Source organism: Bombina bombina, chromosome 6, assembly GCF_027579735.1.
Source record: "Bombina bombina isolate aBomBom1 chromosome 6, aBomBom1.pri, whole genome shotgun sequence".
Taxonomy (NCBI): domain Eukaryota; kingdom Metazoa; phylum Chordata; class Amphibia; order Anura; family Bombinatoridae; genus Bombina; species Bombina bombina.
The window spans coordinates 126984619-127004052 of record NC_069504.1 but is presented as its reverse complement, the minus strand read 5'-3'; the positions used below and the strand labels follow the sequence as shown (position 1 = coordinate 127004052).

At 42.6% G+C, this 19434-nt stretch overlaps 1 protein-coding gene across 1 annotated transcript in view; it reads right to left on the bottom strand.

Moving 5' to 3' along the window:
• The window catches only part of GTSE1 (G2 and S-phase expressed 1), a 160353-nt gene that overhangs the window by 109086 nt on the left and 31833 nt on the right, over positions 1 to 19434 (bottom strand). The window contains exon 3 of the mRNA XM_053716605.1: positions 19086 to 19143. Coding sequence (XP_053572580.1) covers positions 19086 to 19143 — 58 coding nt within the window. The remainder of the gene's footprint in view (positions 1 to 19085; positions 19144 to 19434) is intronic.

The window sequence follows — 19434 nt, the reverse complement described above, 5'->3', positions numbered from 1 at the left end:
GTCTGTATAGTCCACATTCCACTGATTGAGCATGCACAGCTGTAATAGTCTTAGATGAATTCGAGCAAAAGGAACCACGTCCATTGCTGCGACCATTAGTCCTATTACTTCCATGCACCGAGCTATGGAGGGTTGAGGAATAGAATGAAGAACTCGACAAGCGTTTAGAAGCTTTAACTTTCTGACTTCTGTCAGGAAGATCTTTATTTCCATAGAATCTATTATTGTTCCCAGAAACGGAACCCTTGTGGACAGTGACAGTGAACTCTTTTCTATGTTCACCTTCCACCCGTGAGATCTGAGAAAAGCCAACACAATGTCTGTGTGGGCCCTCGCTTTGGAAAGAGACGACGCTTGGATTAGGATGTCGTCTAGATAAGGTGCTACAGCGATGCCCCTCGGCCGTAGGACCGCTAGAAGGGACCCTAGCACCTTTGAGAAAATTCTGGGAGCGGTGGCTAAACCGAATGGAAGAGCCACGTGAAGGATGGAACTCTGAGGAAATTGTTTAATATCTTTAAATCCAGGATTGGCCTGAAAGTTCCCTCTTTTTTGGGAACCACAAACAGGTTTGAGTAAAAACCTAGACCTTGTTCCCCGGAGGGGACTGGGTTTATCACTCCCATCTTTGATAGGTCTCTTACACAATGTAAGAATGCCTGTTTCTTTATCTGGTCTGAAGATAAGTGAGACAGGTGGAATCTTCCCTTTGGAGGAAGTCCCTTGAACTCTAGCAGGTATCCCTTGGAGACCATTTCTAGTACCCAGGGATCCGGAACATCTCTTGCCCAAGCCTGAGCGAAGAGAGATAGTCTGCCCCCTACCAGATCCGGTCCCGGATCGGGGGCTACCCCTTCATGCTGTCTTGGTAGCAGCAGCAGGTTTCTTGGTCTGTTTACCCTTGTTCCAGCCTTGCATGGGCTTCCAAGCGGGTTTGGGCTGGGCCGCGTTACCTTCTTGTCTAGCGGCAGTGGAGTTATTAGCCGGTCCGTTCCTGAAATTGTGAAAGGAACAAAAATTAGACTTGTTCTTAGCCTTAAAAGGCCTATCCTGTGGGAGGGCATGGCCCTTACCCCCAGTGATGTCTGAAATAATTTCCTTCAATTTCGGCCCAAAAAGGGTCTTACCCTTGAAAGGAATATTAAGTAACTTAGTCTTGGACGACACATCTGCCGACCAGGATTTTAGCCAAAGCGCCCTCCGCGCTACTATAGCAAAACCTGAGTTTTTCGCCGCCAATTTCGTTATTTGAAAAGCGGCATCCAATATAAAGGAATTAGCTAACTTTAATGCGTGAATTCTGTCCATGACTTCTTCATAGGAAGTCTTTCTGGAGCGACCTTTCTAGTTCCTCGAACCAAAAGGACGCCGCTGAAGTGACAGTAATAACACACGTAGCTGGTTGAAGGATGAACCCTTGTTGAACAAAAATCTTTTTAAGCAATCCTTCCAATTTTTATCCATAGGATCTTTGAAAGCGCAGCTGTCCTCTATAGGAATAGTTGTGCGCTTCGCTAGTGTTGAAACAGCTCCCTCAACCTTCGGGACCGTCTGCCATGCGTCCCTTCTAGGGTCTACTATGGGAAACATTTTCTTAAATATAGGAGGTGGGGCAAAGGGTACACCTGGCTTCTCCCACTCCTTATCCACTATGCTCGCTACCCTCTTGGGTATTGGAAAAGCGTCTTCGTGCACTGGGACCTCTAAAAATTTGTCCAATTTGCACAACTTCTCTGGTACTACTACAGAATCACAGTCATCCAGAGTAGCTAATACCTCCTTAAGCAAAGCGCGGAGATGTTCTAGCTTAAATTTAAATGTTACTATATCAGGTTCTGCCTGTTGAGAAATTTTTCCTGAGTCTGAAATTTCACCCTCAGACAGCCCTTCCCTCACAGCCAATTCCGATTGATGTGAGGGTAAAATAGATAAGGCATCGTCATCGTCTGATTGTTCATCCTTTATTTATCTGTATTTAAAACTGAACAATCACGCTTTCTCTGAAATGCTGGCAGTTTGGATAAAAGATTTGCTATAGAATTATCCACTACTGCTGTTAATTGTTGCATAGAAATAAGCACTGGCGCGCTAGGTGTCGCCTGCGCGGGCAAAGCTGGTGTAGACACAGAAGGAGAGGATGTAGAATTATCCTCACTACCTTCATTAGATAAATTATCTTGGGCAACATTATGAAATGTAACAGAGCTGTCCTTATTTTGTTTGGACGCTATGGCACAATTATCACAAACACTCAAAGGGGGAACACATTTGTCTCTACACACACAGAACATAGGTTATCTGATGGCATAGACATGTTAAACAGATTTAGGCAGGCAAACAATGCAATAAAAACGATTTTAAACAAAAACGTTACTGTCTCTTTAAATAATAAAATTACACACTTTATTTCTGAATGTTCAAAAAACTATGAAGGCAATATCCGATTTTTATGAAATTTGGACCCCAGTGTCTTAATGCTTAGAAAGTATTGCACAGCAAATATGGAGACTCTAGCTCTTAAAACAAGCAAACCAGAGCTAATTGTTGGATTTAACCGTTTTTATACACCACAATCCCTGCTACAGCCTTGTTGCAGCTTTTTACCTTCCTTAGGGGTCACCATCCACAGAAATAAGCCTTCTGGAGTCACTTTCTGAGTCACAGGACCCTCTCACATGAAAACTGCATGCACTGCCTTGAAATCAACTGCACAGCTGAAGCACCAAAATGAGAGAGTGAAGGGGCCTTCCTGACTAGATTTAGGTGTCTAAAACATGCCAGATCAATAAAAAAACGTTCCCAAGTGTATATGAGCTTATAAAACAGTTCATATGCCATGATATTGTAATAAAAACCAATCGATTTTGCCCCTAACAGTGTCTACCAGCATAAAAATAAAAAAGGGGAAGCCTGTTATCTTTTTTGCTGAGGTGAAAGAAAAATGGCTTACCATTTTCCCTAAGGGGAAAAAATGACTGTCATCTAGCATTAGCCTGTGTTGTTAGAAGGAGACTAGTCATATCTGAAGCAGATGAATCTGCAAACTGTTACCCCCAAATGAAGTTCTCTAGTTTCAACAGTCCTGCGTGGTAACAGCAATGGATTCTAGTTACTTGTGCTAAAATCATATTCCTCTTAACAGAAATCTTCATCACTTTTCTGTTGTAGAGTAAATAGTACAAGCCAGCACTATTTTAAAATAAACTCTTGATAGAAGATATAAAAAACTACAACTAACACCACAAACTCCTCACCATCCCCGAGGAGATGCTACTTGTTCAGAGCGGCAAGGAGAATGACTGGGGGGCGGAGCTAGAGGGGGAGCTATATGGACAGCTCTGCTGTGTGCTCTCCTTGCCTTTCCCTGTAGGGGAGGAGAATATCCCACAAGTAATGGATGACGCCGTGGACCGGACACACCAATGTTGGAGAAATGGGTTTAGTATCCCTTTAAAATTATTTACATGTTTTATTGCACACAATTATATCAAGTTAAAAATCAGATTTTACATTAAAACTTTTTTTTTTTTTTTTTTTAATTAAAACATGGGGGGGGGGGGGGAGAACCAAAAACAAAAAACAAAAAAAACACCCATAAATTATGCTTACCTGATCATTTAATTTTCTTCCGTGGGAGTGTCTACAGCCGCATTCATTACTTGTGGGGAAATAAGAACCTGGCCCCCAGGAGGAGGCAAAGACACACCAGCCAAAGGCTTAAATACTCCTCCCACTTCCCCTATCCCCCAGTCATTCTTCAGAGGAACAAGGTCTAGTAGAAGAAATATCAAGGTGAAAGTGTGCCAGAAGACTATATACGAAAAACGCCTCAAAAAACGTGCGGGGGCTGTGGACTCTTTCCCACAAAAGAAAATGAAATTATCAGGTAAGCATAATTTATGTTTGTCTTCCTAATGGGAAAGAGTCCACAGCCGCATTGATTGCTCGTGGAAAAATTATACCCAAGCCAAAGAGGAGACTTAATGCCAAGAACGGGAGGGTAAGAGGCGGCCCAAACTGAGGGCACCAGGACTGAACCACATCCCATAAATAAAAAAAAAATCCTGCTTTATGCAAAAGCAGGGAGCAAAAAATCAAGAAAAAAAAAAGGACCCAAGGACACAAATGACAGCCCAAGCCTGGGTAAAAACCCCATGCAACATCACCGAGCCACCAGGACTCGAAGCGCACTATCTCCCAAAAGGCAGCAGATCCCATACACACGCCCCTGTGTGTATGGGATCCCTGACCAACAACTCCCCAAAGGAAGAAGGTTAAGGGATAACGAATCAGAACCCCGTCTTCCAAAAGACAGAACAAACTAGCTTGGGACACTCCGGAAAGTCTCACTAAATGCCAGAAAAAGAAAAGAACATCATCAGTCAAACGCGACCAATTTGAAGACCGAAAGAACAAAAGTAGCTAGAAAAACAGAAAACCACAGAGACTACTAAGTAGCACGCTATAGTGTGGCCACAGAGAAAGGGAAAACTCCTTAGTCCAGTTCCCCAGCTGGAGGAAACAAAGGAGTTCACATTAAACCTAAAGAGAGACTGAGGCGCCTCCCTACGAGAACACCGCAGCTCGGGAGAAAACATAATTTATGCTTACCTGATAAATTTATTTCTCTTGTGGTGTATCCAGTCCACGGATCATCCATTACTTGTGGGATATTCTCCTTCCCAACAGGAAGTTGCAAGAGGATCACCCACAGCAGAGCTGCTATATAGCTCCTCCCCTAACTGCCATATCCAGTCATTCGACCGAAACAAGCCGAGAAAGGAGAAACCATAGGGTGCAGTGGTGACTGTAGTTTAAAATTTAGACCTGCCTTAAAAGGACAGGGCGGGCCGTGGACTGGATACACCACAAGAGAAATAAATTTATCAGGTAAGCATAAATTATGTTTTCTCTTGTTAGGTGTATCCAGTCCACGGATCATCCATTACTTGTGGGATACCAATACCAAAGCTAAAGTACACTGATGAAGGGAGGGACAAGGCAGGTACTTAAACGGAAGGGACCACTGCCTGTAGAACCTTTCTCCCAAAAATAGCCTCCGAAGAAGCAAACGTATCAAATTTGTAAAATTTTGAAAAGGTATGAAGCGAAGACCAAGTCGCCGCTTTGCAAATCTGTTCAACAGAAGCCTCATTTTTAAAGGCCCAGCTGGAAGCCACAGCTCTAGTAGAATGAGCTGGAATCCTTTCAGGGGCTGCTGTCCAGCAGTCTCATAGGCTAAGCGTATTACGCTCCGAAGCCAAAAAGAAAGGTTGCCGAAGCCTTTTGACCTCTCCTCTGTCCAGAGTAAACAACAAACAGGGAAGATGTTTGACGAAAATCTTTAGTCACTTGTAAGTAAAACTTTAAAGTACGGACTACGTCCAAATTATGTAAAGACGTTCCTTCTTTGAAGAAGGATTAGGACACAATGATGGAACAACAATCTCTTGATTGATATTCTTGTTGGAAACTACCTTAGGAAAAAACCCAGGTTTTGTACGCAGGACTACCTTATCCGTATGAAAAATCAGATAAGGAGAATCACATTGTAAGGCAGATAACTCGGAGACTCTACGAGCCGAGGAAAAAGCTACCAAAAAAAAAAAAAAAAAGACTTTTCAAGATAAAAGTTTGATATCAATGGAATGAAGGGGTTCAAACGGAACTCCTTGAAGAACCTTAAGAACCAAGTTTAAGCTCCATGGAGGAGCAACAGGTTTAAACACAGGCTTAATTCTAACCAAAGCCTGACAAAATGCCTGGACGTCTGGAACCTCTGCCAGACGCTTGTGCAAAAGGATAGACAGAGCAGAAATCTGTCCCTTTAAAGAACTAGCTGATAATCCTTTATCCAAACCCTCTTGGAGAAAGGACAATATCCTAGGAATCCTAACCTTACTCCATGAGTAATTCTTGGATTAACACCAATGAAGATATTTGCGCCATATCTTATGGTAGATTTTCCTGGTTACAGGTTTTCGTGCCTGTATTAAGGTATCAATGACTGACTCGGAGAAGCCACGCCTTGATAAAATCAAGCGTTCAATCTCCAGTCAGTCAGTCTCAGAGAAATTAGATTTGGATGATTGAAAGGACCTTGTAGTAGAAGGTCATGTCTCAGAGGCCAAGGTGGAAAGGATGACATGTTCACCAGGTCTGCATACCAGGTCCTGCGTGGCCACGCAGGCGCAATCAAGATCACCGATGCTCTCTCCTGTTTGATTTTGGCAATCAGTCGAGGGAGCAGAGGAAACGGTGAAAACACATAAGCCAGGTTGAAGAACCACGGTGCTGCTAGAGCATCTATCAGCGTCGCTTCTGGGTCCCTGGACCTGGATCCGTAACAAGGAAGCTTGGCGTTCTGGCGAGACGCCATGAGATCCAATTCTGGTGTGCCCCAACGATGAACCAATTGAGCAAACACCTCCGGATGGAGTTCCCACTCCCCCGGATGAAAAGTCTGACGACTTAGAAAATCCGCCTCCCAGTTCTCTACACCTGGGATATGGATAGCTGATAGATGGCAAGAGTGAGTCTCTGCCCAGCGAATTATCTTGGAGACATCCAACATCGCTAGGGAGCTCCTGGTCCCCCCTTGATGGTTGATGTAAGCCACAGTCGTGATGTTGTCCAACTGAAATCTGATGAACCTCAGGGTTGCTAACTGAGGCCAAGCTAGAAGAGCATTGAATATTGCTCTTAACTCCAGAATATTTATTGGGAGGAGTTTCTCCTCCTGAGTCCACGATCCCTGAGCCTTCAGGGAATTCCAGACTGCACCCCAACCTAGAAGGCTGGCATCTGTTGTTACAATTGTCCAATCTGGCCTGCGAAAGGTCATACCTTTGGACAGATGGACCCAAGATAGCCACCAGAGAAGAGAATCTCTGGTCTCTTGATACAGATTTAGCAGAGGGGACAAATCTGTGTAATCCCCATTCCACTGACTGAGCATGCATAATTGCAGCGGTCTGAGATGTAGGCGCGCAAATGGCACCATGTCCATCGCCGCTACCATTAAGCCGATCACTTCCATGCACTGAGCCAACGAAGGGCGGGGAATGTAGTGAAGAACACGGCAGGAATTTAGAAGCTTTGATAACCTGGACTCAGTCAGGTAAATTTTCATTTCTACAGAATCTATCAGAGTTCCTAGGAAGGAAACCCTTGTGAGGGGTGATAGAGAACTCTTTCCCTCGTTCACTTTCCACCCATGCGACCTCAGAAATGCCAACACTATGTCTGTATGAGATTTGGCAATTTGGAAGTTTGACGCCTGTATCAGGATGTCGTCTAGATAAGGGGCCACTGCTATGCCCCGTGGTCTTAGGACCGCCAAGAGAGACCCCAGAACCTTTGTAAAAATTCTTGGGGCTGTAGCTAACCCGAAGGGAAGAGCCACAAACTGGTAATGCCTGTCTAGAAAGGCAAACCTTAGGAACCGATGATGATCTTTGTGAATCGGTATGTGAAGGTAAGCATCCTTCAAATCCACTGTGGTCATGTACTGACCCTCCTGGATCATAGGTAGGATTGTCCGAATAGTTTCCATTTTGAACGATGGAACTCTGAGGAATTTGTTTAAGATCTTTAGATCCAAAATTGGTCTTAAGGTTCCCTCTTTTTTGGGAACCACAAACAGATTTGAATAAAATCCCTGTCCTTGTTCCATATGTGGAAATGGATGGATCACTCCCATTATTTTAGGAGGTCTTGCACACAGCGTAAGAATGCCTCTTTCTTTATCTGGTTTACAGATAATCTCGAAAGGTGAAATCTCCCTTGTGGGGGGGGCAAACTTTGAAGTCCAGAAGATATCCCTGAGATATGATCTCCAACGCCCAGGGATCCTGAACATCTCTTGCCCACGCCTGGGCGAAGAGAGAAAGTCTGCCCCCTACTAGATCCGTTGCCGGATAGGGGGCCGTTCCTTCATGCTGTCTTAGAGGCAGCAGCAGGCTTTCTGGCCTGCTTGCCTTTGCTCCAGGCCTGGTTAGATTTCCAGGCCGGCTTGGATTGCGCAAAAGTTCCCTCTTGTTTTGTAGCAGAGGAAGTTGATGCTGCACCTGCTTTGAAGTTTCGAAAGGCACGAAAATTAGACTGTTTGGCCCTGTCCTGAGGAAGGGTATGACCCTTACCTCCAGTAATGTCAGCAATAATTTCCTTCAAACCAGGCCCGAATAGGGTCTGCCCCTTGAAGGGAATGTTAAGTAATTTAGACTTTGAAGTCACGTCAGCTGACCAAGATTTAAGCCATAGCGCCCTACGCCCCTGGATGGCGAATCCAGAATTCTTAGCCGTTAGTTTAGTCAAATGAACAATGGCGTCAGAAACAAAAGAATTAGCTAGCTTAAGTGTTCTAAGCTTGTCAAGTATTTCAGTCAATGGAGTAGCTGTCTGAAAGGCCTCTTCCAGAGACTCAAACCAGAATGCCGCAGCAGCAGTGACAGGAGCAATGCATGCAAGGGGCTGCAGGATAAAACCTTGTTGAATAAACATTTTCTTAAGGTAACCTAATTTTTTATCCATTGGATCTGAAAAAGCACAACTGTCCTCGACAGGTATAGTGGTACGCTTTGCTAAAGTAGAAACCGCTCCCTCCACCTTAGGGACCGTCTGCCATAAGTCCCGTGTGGTGGCGTCTATTGGAAACATTTCTCTAAAAATAGGAGGAGGGGGGGAAAACACACACCGGGTCTGTCCCACTCCTTAGTAATAATTTCTGTAAACCTTTTAGGTATTGGAAAAACGTCAGTACACACCGGCACCGCGTAGTATTTATCCAGTCTACATAATTTCTCTGGCACTGCAATTGTGTCACAGTCATTCAGAGCAGCTAAAACCTCTCCAAGCAACACCCGGAGGTTCTCAAGCTTAAATTTAAAAGTAGACATATCTGAATCAGGTTTCCCCGAGTCAGAGACGTCACCCACAGACTGAAGCTCTTCCTCAGCTTCTGCATATTGTGACGCAGTATCAGACATGGGCCTTAAAACATCTGTGCGCTCTGTATTACGTCTAACCCCAGAGCTATCGCGCTTTCCTCTGAATTCAGGCAGTCTGGCTAATACCGCTGACAGGGTATTATCCATGATTGCCGCCATGTCCTGCAAAGTAATCGCTATGGGCGTCTTTGATGTACTTGTCGCCATTTTAGCTTGAGTCCCTTGAGCGGGAGTCAAAGTGTCCGACACGTGGGGAGAGTTAGTCGGCATAACTTCCCCCTCGTCAGAATCCTCTGGTGATAATTCTTTTAAAGATAACAGCTGATCTTTATTGTTTAAAGTGAAATCAATACATTTAGTACACATTCTCCTATGGGGTTCCACCATGGCTTTTAAACATAATGAACAAGGAGTTTCCTCTATGTCAGACATGTTTATACAGACTAGCAATGAGACTAGCAAGCTTGGAAAACACTTTAAATCAAGTTAACAAGCAATATAAAAAAACGTTACTGTGCCTTTAAGAGAAACAAATTTTGCTTAAATTTGAAATAACAGTGAAAAAAGGCAGTTAAACTAACGAAATTTTTACAGTGTATGTAACAAGTTAGCAGAGCATTGCACCCACTTGCAAATGGATGATTAACCCCTTAATACAAAAAACAGATTAACAAAACGAAAAATATGTTTTTTAAACAGTCATAACTGCCACAGATCCTACTTTTGAAGCCTTTTGAGCCCTTCAGAGATGTCCTATAGCATGCAGGGGACTGCTGAGGGAAGCTGAATTTCAGTTTGTCATTTTAACTGCACCAACTGTAACTTTAATATTATAACAGTGGAAAGCCTCAGGAAACTGTTTCTAGGCAAAAATAAAGCCAGCCATGTGGAAAAAAACTAGGCCCCAATAAGTTTTATCACCAAAGCATATATAAAAACGATTAAACATGCCAGCAAACGTTTTATATTGCACATTAATCAGAGTATATACCTCTGATAGCAAGCCTGATACTAGTCGCTATTAAATCACTGTATTTAGGCTTTAACTTACATTAATCCGGTATCAGCAGCATTTTCTAGCAAATTCCATCCCTAGAAAAACTTAACTGCACATACCTTATTGCAGGATACCCTGCACGCCATTCTCCCTCTGAAGTTACCTCACTCCTCAGACATATGTGAGAATAGCAGTGGATCTTAGTTACTTCTGCTAAGATCATAGAAAAACGCAGGCAGATTCTTCTTCTAAATGCTGCCTGAGAAAATAGTACACTCCGGTACCATTTAAAAACAAACTTTTGATTGAAGAAAAAACTAACTATATTTTACCACTTTCCTCTTACTACCTCCAGCTATGTTGAGAGCTTGCAAGAGAATGACTTGGTATGGCAGTTAGGGGAGGAGCTATATAGCAGCTCTGCTGTGGGTGATCCTCTTGCAACTTCCTGTTGGGAAGGAGAATATCCCACAAGTAATGGATGATCCGTGGACTTGATAGACCTAACAAGAGAAAAGGAACCAGCAAAAAACAATTCCTAGACAAAACACCCCTCCATGGAGGGAAAATTCAGAGATTTCCCCCCCCCCACCCAAGAGCTCAGAGAGCACCTCAACAGGGACCCGTTGTATACGAAAGAAACAGAGGCAGCTGAAAAGTCAAAAGATGACCATAACCTCAGCTTAGGATCCTGAGATAAACAGTGACGTCCCCCGCAACGAGGACCGCCCACACACACGGAAAGACCAATCTGTCAATGACAGTGAAAAGTCCAGGGACAGAGTCCCACCCCTCCCCCGGAACAAGAGGGAGGAAACACCTCCAGCCTCCTCGAAAGAGTGCGACCAGAACACGGGCAGTGTCCCACCATCAGAGGAACACCGAACCCAGAAGTCCATTCCCAAGGGCATCTCCAAACTTGAAACCAGGACAAAAAGGAACATACCCCCGGACACAAACACGACACAGGGGTCAAAACTAACCCAGAACGAGCCAGCCCCCAAAGGAGCAGAGACTACCCGAGGTAGCATTTCATGGCCCCACAGCAGAAACCGGAGGGGAAGACCTGAAGACAAAAGTGACCCTACTAAGGCACTACACAGGTTGCTGATACAAGGTTAGAGCACCAGAACGGACTCCCAAAGGAAGTCTAGAACACATATCCGCACAGAAAAACAAAGGCCCCAAGCGGCAAAGGGGACAGACAGAACCCGAACGCAAGCGGGAAAAAACCGGGACAAGCATAGACAGAACTATACCAACACCACCCGGAACCCCAGCCCAATCCCAGATCCACAAAGAGACCAGAAGAAAAAAAAAGGACCCCAACCAAAATTCTGGTCAATCACGCAAGGAAGGAACCGGGAAAAAAAAAAAAAAAAAAAAAAAAAAAAAAGGAAACCTAGCAAAACCTGAGAGGTCCGCGAAAAAGAAAAAAAAAAAAAACACAAACCGATCAAGGCGATAGAACCCACGACAGAGCAAAACTTTGCAACACCCAGAAAATAGGATCCCATATCGGCGCCCGACCCTATGAAGGTGGAGAAAATTCTGGAAAAACCTAGAACCAGAACCGAAGCGAACAAGGCGACCCCAATAAAACCGGGTTCCAGCTAAAAGAAGCCACCAACAGCGAAAAAGGCAAACCAGACCCCCGACGTGGCAAGTCACAGGTTAGCCACCTCAAGCACCGCTGCCGGAGCACAGAGAATGCAGGCATGAACTTTCGAAGTCTCGCATACCGACAAACGCTCCACAAAGAGGATCCATGAAAAGCGGAATGAAACGAGGTCCAGAGACCCTAGGAGTTTAAAAACCACCCAGAGAGTATCAAAAAGACCAAGGCCCAAAAACCGCAGTAGCTAAGGCCCCGCCCCCTGAAGGAGAACCAAAGCGACGCAGCGGAGTGGTATGTCCCATCTCTCCCGGTATGCGGACCCGAAGGCCAGGATGTAGATGTATAGAGTAGTAAAAAAAAAACCACACAATAAAGCAAAACACACACAAGGTCCCGCCAAACCTGCTAGGCGTCACTAACACCACAAAGTGCACACAAATTCCAGATCCAACAGTCCGCAAACAACTTCAAAGGAAGTAAAAGAAAACAAGGCCATCCCAGAAATTCCAGAGAGAACAATCAAATAAAAAAGTATCCTAACCCGATGAAAGAAAAGAAGGCAGCCCGAAAGCAATCGCCAAAAAGAAAACTCTGGGAAAGGACACGAGCGACCGACAGGAGACGATCAACATCCCCAATAGTCTAGCTCGAAGCACCATTCGATGACAGTCCCCGACTAACGAAAGGTGCAACATGAAGGAATATTCAACCCCGGAGTTAACTGAATAGAACCACCCAAAGTCTGGACACCCGGGATAACAGGTCAAGAACACAGCCGCGCAGAAACCTCCGGATCCTGCAGGCGAACCAGCACCATCAAGATATTGAAGCGGAAATGACCCGCCATCTCCAGGGGAAACAAACCACCCTGTGCGGAGGGGAAAACATAATTTATGTAAGAACTTACCCGATAAATTCATTTCTTTCATATTAGCAAGAGTCCATGAGCTAGTGACGTATGGGATATACATTCCTACCAGGAGGGGCAAAGTTTCCCAAACCTCAAAATGCCTATAAATACACCCCTCACCACACCCACAAATCAGTTTAACGAATAGCCAAGAAGTGGGGTGATAAAAAAAGTGCGAAAGCATATAAAATAAGGAATTGGAATAGTTGTGCTTTATACAAAAAAAATTATAACCACCAAAAAGGGTGGGCCTCATGGACTCTTGATAATATGAAAGAAATGAATTTATCAGGTAAGTTCTTACATAAATTATGTTTTCTTTCATGTAATTAGCAAGAGTCCATGAGCTAGTGACGTATGGGATAATGAATACCCAAGATGTGGATCTTTCCACGCAAGAGTCACTAGAGAGGGAGGGATAAAATAAAGACAGCCAATTCCTGCTGAAAATAATCCACACCCAAAATAAAGTTTAATGAAAACATAAGCAGGAGATTCAAACTGAAACCGCTGCCTGAAGTACTTTTCTACCAAAAACTGCTTCAGAAGAAGAACACATCAAAATGGTAGAATTTAGTAAAAGTATGCAAAAAGGACCAAGTTGCTGCTTTGCAAATCTGATCAACCGAAGCCTCATTCCTAAACGCCCAGGAAGTAGAAACTGACCTAGTAGAATGAGCTGTAATCCTTTGAGGCGGAGTTTTACCCGACTCGACATAAGCATGGTGAATTAAGGATTTCAACCAAGATGCCAAAGAAATGGCAGAAGCTTTCTGACCTTTCCTAGAACCGGAAAAGATGACAAATAGACTAGAAGTCTTACGGAAAGACTTAGTAGCCTCAACATAATATTTCAAAGCTCTAACAACATCCAAAGAATGCAACGATTTCTCATTAGAATTCTTAGGATTAGGACATAATGAAGGAACCACAATTTCTCTACTAATGTTGTTGGAATTCACAAGCTTATGTAAAAATTCAAAAGAAGTTCGCAACACCGCCTTATCCTGATGAAAAATCAGAAAAGGAGACTCACAAGAAAGAGCAGATAATTCAGAGACTCTTCTGGCAGAAGAGATGGCCAAAAGGAACAAAACTTTCCAAGAAAGTAATTTAATGTCCAATGAATGCATGGGTTCAAAAAGAGGAGCTTGAAGAGCCCTCAGAACCAAATTCAAACTCCAAGGAGGAGAAATTGACTTAATGACAGGTTTTATACGAACCAAAGCTTGTACAAAACAATGAATATCAGGAAGATTAGCAATCTTTCTGTGAAAAAGAACAGAAAGAGCAGAGATTTGTCCTTTCAAGGAACTTGCGGACAAACCTTTATCTAAACCATCCTGAAGAAACTGTAAAATTCTCGGAATTCTAAAAGAATGCCAGGAAAAATGATGAGAAAGACACCAAGAAATATAAGTCTTCCAGACTCTATAATATATCTCTCTAGATACAGATTTACGAGCCTGTAACATAGTATTAATCACAGAGTCAGAGAAACCTCTTTGACCAAGAATCAAGCGTTCAATCTTCATACCTTTAAATTTAAGGATTTGAGATCCTGATGGAAGAAAGGACCTTGTGACAGAAGGTCTGGTCTTAACGGAAGAGTCCACGGCTGGCAAGAGGCCATCCGGACAAGATCCGCATACCAAAACATGTGAGGCCATGCTGGAGCTACCAGCAGAACAAACGAGCATTCCTTCAGAATCTTGGAAGAAGAACTAGAGGCGGAAAGATATAGGCAGGATGATGATACTTCCAAGGAAGTGATAATGCATCCACTGCCTCCGCCTGAGGATCCCGGGATCTGGACAGATACCTGGGAAGTTTCTTGTTTAGATGAGAAGCCATCAGATCTATTTCTGGGAGTTCCCACATTTGAACAATCTGAAGAAATACCTCTGGGTGAAGAGACCATTCGCCCGGATGCAACGTTTGGCGACTGAGATAATCCGCTTCCCAATTGTCTATATCTGGGATATGAACCGCAGAGATTAGACAGGAGCTGGATTCCACCCAAACCAGAATTCGAGATACTTCTTTCATAGCCAGAGGACTGTGAGTCCCTCCTTGATGATTGATGTATGCCACAGTTGTGACATTGTCTGTCTGAAAACAAATGAACGACTCTCTCTTCAGAAGAGGCCAAGACTGAAGAGCTCTGAAAATTGCACGGAGTTCCAAAATATTGATCGGTAATCTCACCTCCTGAGATTCCCAAACCCCTTGTGCCGCCAGAGACCCCCACACAGCTCCCCAACCTGTAAGACTTGCATCTGTTGAGATTATAGTCCAGGTCGGAATAACAAAAGAAGCCCCCTGAATTAAACGATGGTGATCTGTCCACCACGTCAGAGAATGTCGGACAATCGGTTTTAAAGATATTAATTGAGATATCTTTATGTAATCCCTGCACCATTGGTTCAGCATACAGAGCTGAAGAGGTCGCATGTGAAAACGAGCAAAGGGGATCGCGTCCGATGCAGCAGTCATAAGACCTAGAATTTCCATGCATAAGGCTACCGAAGGGAATGATTGTGACTGAAGGTTTCGACAAGCTGAAATCAATTTTAGACGTCTCTTGTCTGTCAAAGATAGAGTCATGGACACTGAATCTATCTGGAACCCTAAAAAGGTTACCCTTGTCTGAGGAATCAATGAACTTTTTAGTGAATTGATCCTCCAACCATGATTTTGAAGAAACAACACAAGTCGATTCGTATGAGATTCTGCTAAATGTGAAGACTGAGCAAGTACCAAGATATCGTCCAAATAAGGAAATACCACAATACCCTGTTCTCTGATTACAGACAGAAGGGCACCGAGAACCTTTGTAAAAATTCTTGGAGCTGTAGCTAGGCCAAACAGCAGAGCCACAAACTGGTAATGCTTGTCCAGGAAAGAGAATCTCAGGAACTCATAGTGAGCTGGATGAATCAGAATATGCAGATATGCATCCTGTAAATCTATTGTAGACATATAATGCCCTTGCTGAACAAAAGGCAATATAGTCCTTACAGTTACCATTTTGAATGTTGGTATCCTTACATAACGATTCAATATTTTTAGATCCAGAACTGGTCTGAAGGAATTCTCCTTCTTGGGTACAATGAAGAGATTTGAATAAAACCCCAGCCCCTGTTCCAAAACTGGAACTGGCATAATTACTCCAGCCAACTCTAGATCTGAAACACATTTCAGAAATGCTTGAGCTTTCACTGGGTTTACTGGGACACGGGAAAGAAAAAATCTCTTTGCAGGAGGCCTTATCTTGAAACCAATTCTGTACCCTTCTGAAACAATGTTCTGAATCCAAAGATTGTGAACAGAATTGATCCAAATTTCTTTGAAAAAACGTAATCTGCCCCCTACCAGCTGAGCTGGAATGAGGGCCGCACCTTCATGTGGACTTAGAAGCTGGCTTTGCTTTTCTAGAAGGCTTGGATTTATTTCAGACTGGAGATGGTTTCCAAACTGAAACTGCTCCTGAGGATGAAGGATCAGGCTTTTGTTCTTTGTTGAAACGAAAGGAACGAAAACGATTATTAGCCCTGTTTTTACCTTTAGATTTTTTATCCTGTGGTAAAAAAGTTCCTTTCCCACCAGTAACAGTTGAGATAATAGAATCCAACTGAGAACCAAATAATTTATTACCCTGGAAAGAAAGGGAAAGTAGAGTTGATTTAGAAGACATATCAGCATTCCAAGTTTTAAGCCATAAAGCTCTTCTAGCTAAAATAGCTAGAGACATAAACCTGACATCAACTCTGATAATATCAAAAATGGCATCACAGATAAAATTATTAGCATGTTGAAGAAGAAGAATAATATGAGAATCATGATCTGTTACTTGTTGTGCTAAAGTTTCCAACCAAAAAGTTGAAGCTGCAGCAACATCAGCCAATGATATAGCAGGTCTAAGAAGATTACCTGAACACAAGTAAGCTTTTCTTAGAAAGGATTCAATTTTCCTATCTAAAAGGATCCTTAAAGGAAGTACCATCTGCCGTAGGAATAGTAGTACGTTTAGCAAGGGTAGAAATAGCCCCATCAACTTTAGGGATTTTGTCCCAAAACTCTAATCTGTCGGACGGTACAGGATATAATTGCTTAAAACGTTTAGAAGGAGTAAATGAATTACCCAAATTATTCCATTCTCTGGAAATTACTTCAGAAATAGCACCAGGAACAGGAAAAACTTCTGGAATAACCACAGGAGATCTAAAGACCTTGTCTAAACGTTTAGATTTAGTATCAAGGGGACCAGAATCCTCAATTTCTAATGCAATTAGGACTTCTTTAAGTAAAGAACGGATAAATTCCATTTTAAATAAATATGACGATTTATCAGCATCAACCTCGGAGACAGAATCCTCTGTATCAGAAGAATCATTAGAATCAGAATGATGATGTTCATTTAAAAATTCATCTGTATAAAGAGAAGTTTTAAAAGACTTTTTATGTTTACCAGAAGGAGGAATAACAGACATAGCCTTCTTAATGGATTCAGAAACAAAATCTCTTATGTTATCAGGAACACTCTGAACATTAGATGTTGATGGAACTGCAACAGGTAATGTAACATTACTAAAGGAAATATTTTCTGCATTAACAAGTTTGTCATGACATTTAATACAAACAGCTGGAGGAACAACTACCAAAAGTTTACAGCAGATACACTTAGCTTTGGTAGTTCCAGCACCAGGCAGCGATTTTCCAGTTGCAACGTGGGACATCTTGCAATATGTAATAGAAAAAACAACATATAAAGCAAAATTGATCAAATTCCTTAAATGACAGTTTCAGGAATGGGAAAAAATGCCAGTGAACAAGCTTCTAGCAACCAGAAGCAACAAATAATGAGACTTAAATAAAGTGGAGACAAATCTGACGCCCACAATATTTGGCGCCTAAATGCTATTAGCGCCAAAAATGACGCCACATCCGGAACGCCGACATTTTTTTGCGCGAAAAATGACGCAACTTCCGGCGACACGTATGACGCCGGAAATAGAAAAAAAATTTCGCGCAAAGAAAGTCCGCGCCAAGAATGACGCAATAAAATGAAGCATTTTCAGCCCCAGCGAGCCTAACAGCCCACAGGGAAAAAGTCAAATTTTAAGGTAAGATAAAAATGATATATTCAAATGCATTATCCCAAATATGAAACTGACTGTCTGAAATAAGGAAATGTTGAACATCCTGAGTCAAGGCAAATAAATGTTTGAATACATATATTTAGAACTTTATAAAAAAGTGCCCAACCATAGCTTTAGAGTGTCACAGAAAATAAGACTTACTTACCCCAGGACACTCATCTACATGTTGTAGAAAGCCAAACCAGTACTGAAACGAGAATCAGCAGAGGTAATGGTATATATAAGAGTATATCGTCGATCTGAAAAGGGAGGTAAGAGATGAATCTCTACGACCAAGAACCCATGAAATAGACCCCGTAGAAGGAGATTATTGCCTGTTTGAATTCAATACTCTCCTCACATCCCTCTGACATTCACTGCACGCTGAGAGGAAAACCGGGCTCCAACCTGCTGCGGAGCGCATATCAACGTAGAATCTAGCACAAACTTACTTCACCACCTCCATAGGAGGCAAAGTTTGTAAAACTGATTTGTGGGTGTGGTGAGGGGTGTATTTATAGGCATTTTGAGGTTTGGGAAACTTTGCCCCTCCTGGTAGGAATGTATATCCCATACGTCACTAGCTCATGGACTCTTGCTAATTACATGAAAGAAATTAACATTAGGGTTACCCGCAAAAGGTGAACGGTAAAGTCCAAAAAAAAGCGCCATAAAAATGTGGCAACTAGGCCCCACTAAATCCTACAAGCAATTCTCCCGTCTCAGCCTCATAGCCAATACCCAAGAGCAGGAAATTGCATAAGAAAAATGATTAAAGAACCCCACCCTGTTCACAAATCCTCCTCTAAGGAAGGAATTATCCCATGACTCCCAGATCCGAACAGAGGAGTCTCACTGTGACCCATACCTAACTGTCACTTAACATAACATTCATATTGATAAAATGAAAACGATCTTCCCAGAATCTACGCAGTGGAACAAGAAAATGGCCATTCAAGTGTGACGGATAGTAGCGTCGCCTCAGTCATGGACTTGAGAGAAGACAGCCTGTAGCTAAGCGAAGGGTCTGCAATGTCAAGTGCTAGAGGAGCTGTTAATATGAGTCGGGATGGTGTCGCAGAGAGAACTCCCACTGCATCTCCAGACTCTAACATTCGCCCAGGCCCACACTGAGAGACTAACAGGACTACTTAAAACTCCTGTCCCATTGCAAAGAGTACCACCCTCTATGAGAGACACACTTTAAGTAAAAATTAATAAAAAGTATTTTGATTAAAAAAATAAAACTGACACTTCTCTGCTAACCTCCTGGGACGAAAGGCAAAGATTGACTGTGGGATAGGGGAAGTGGGAGGAGTATTTAAGATTTTGGCTGGTGTGTCTGCCTCCTCCTGGTGGCCAGGTTCTTATTTCCCACAAGTAATGAATGCGGCTGTGGACTCTTTCCCATTAGGAAGAAAAAGAATTAGCTTCTCAGCTTTTTTACCCATTGTGCAAAGTAAAATGTTACCTTGAAGGAGAGAGCGAAATATCAAAGTCAAATTTTTCATCAGCTAGGAGGGTGACTTCTGAATAAAAAGAAAACAACAAAACATTATATAATTGCAGAAAACAGTGGATTTGCACTCATCATATAAGAACTACCAGGGCATACATACACACATACAGAACTTCCATGTGGTTTAATAATTTAAAAGAGTTAACTATAGTTTTACCAACCATTTTTACAGGCAAGGTTATTTTTGCACAATATTAAAATAAGTATTAAACGGTAAAAAAAGCAATATTATACTTTGCTGTCACATATAAAGATCTAGCAATGGAAAATAATAAATTTTTATTATTTTTATTAATATTTT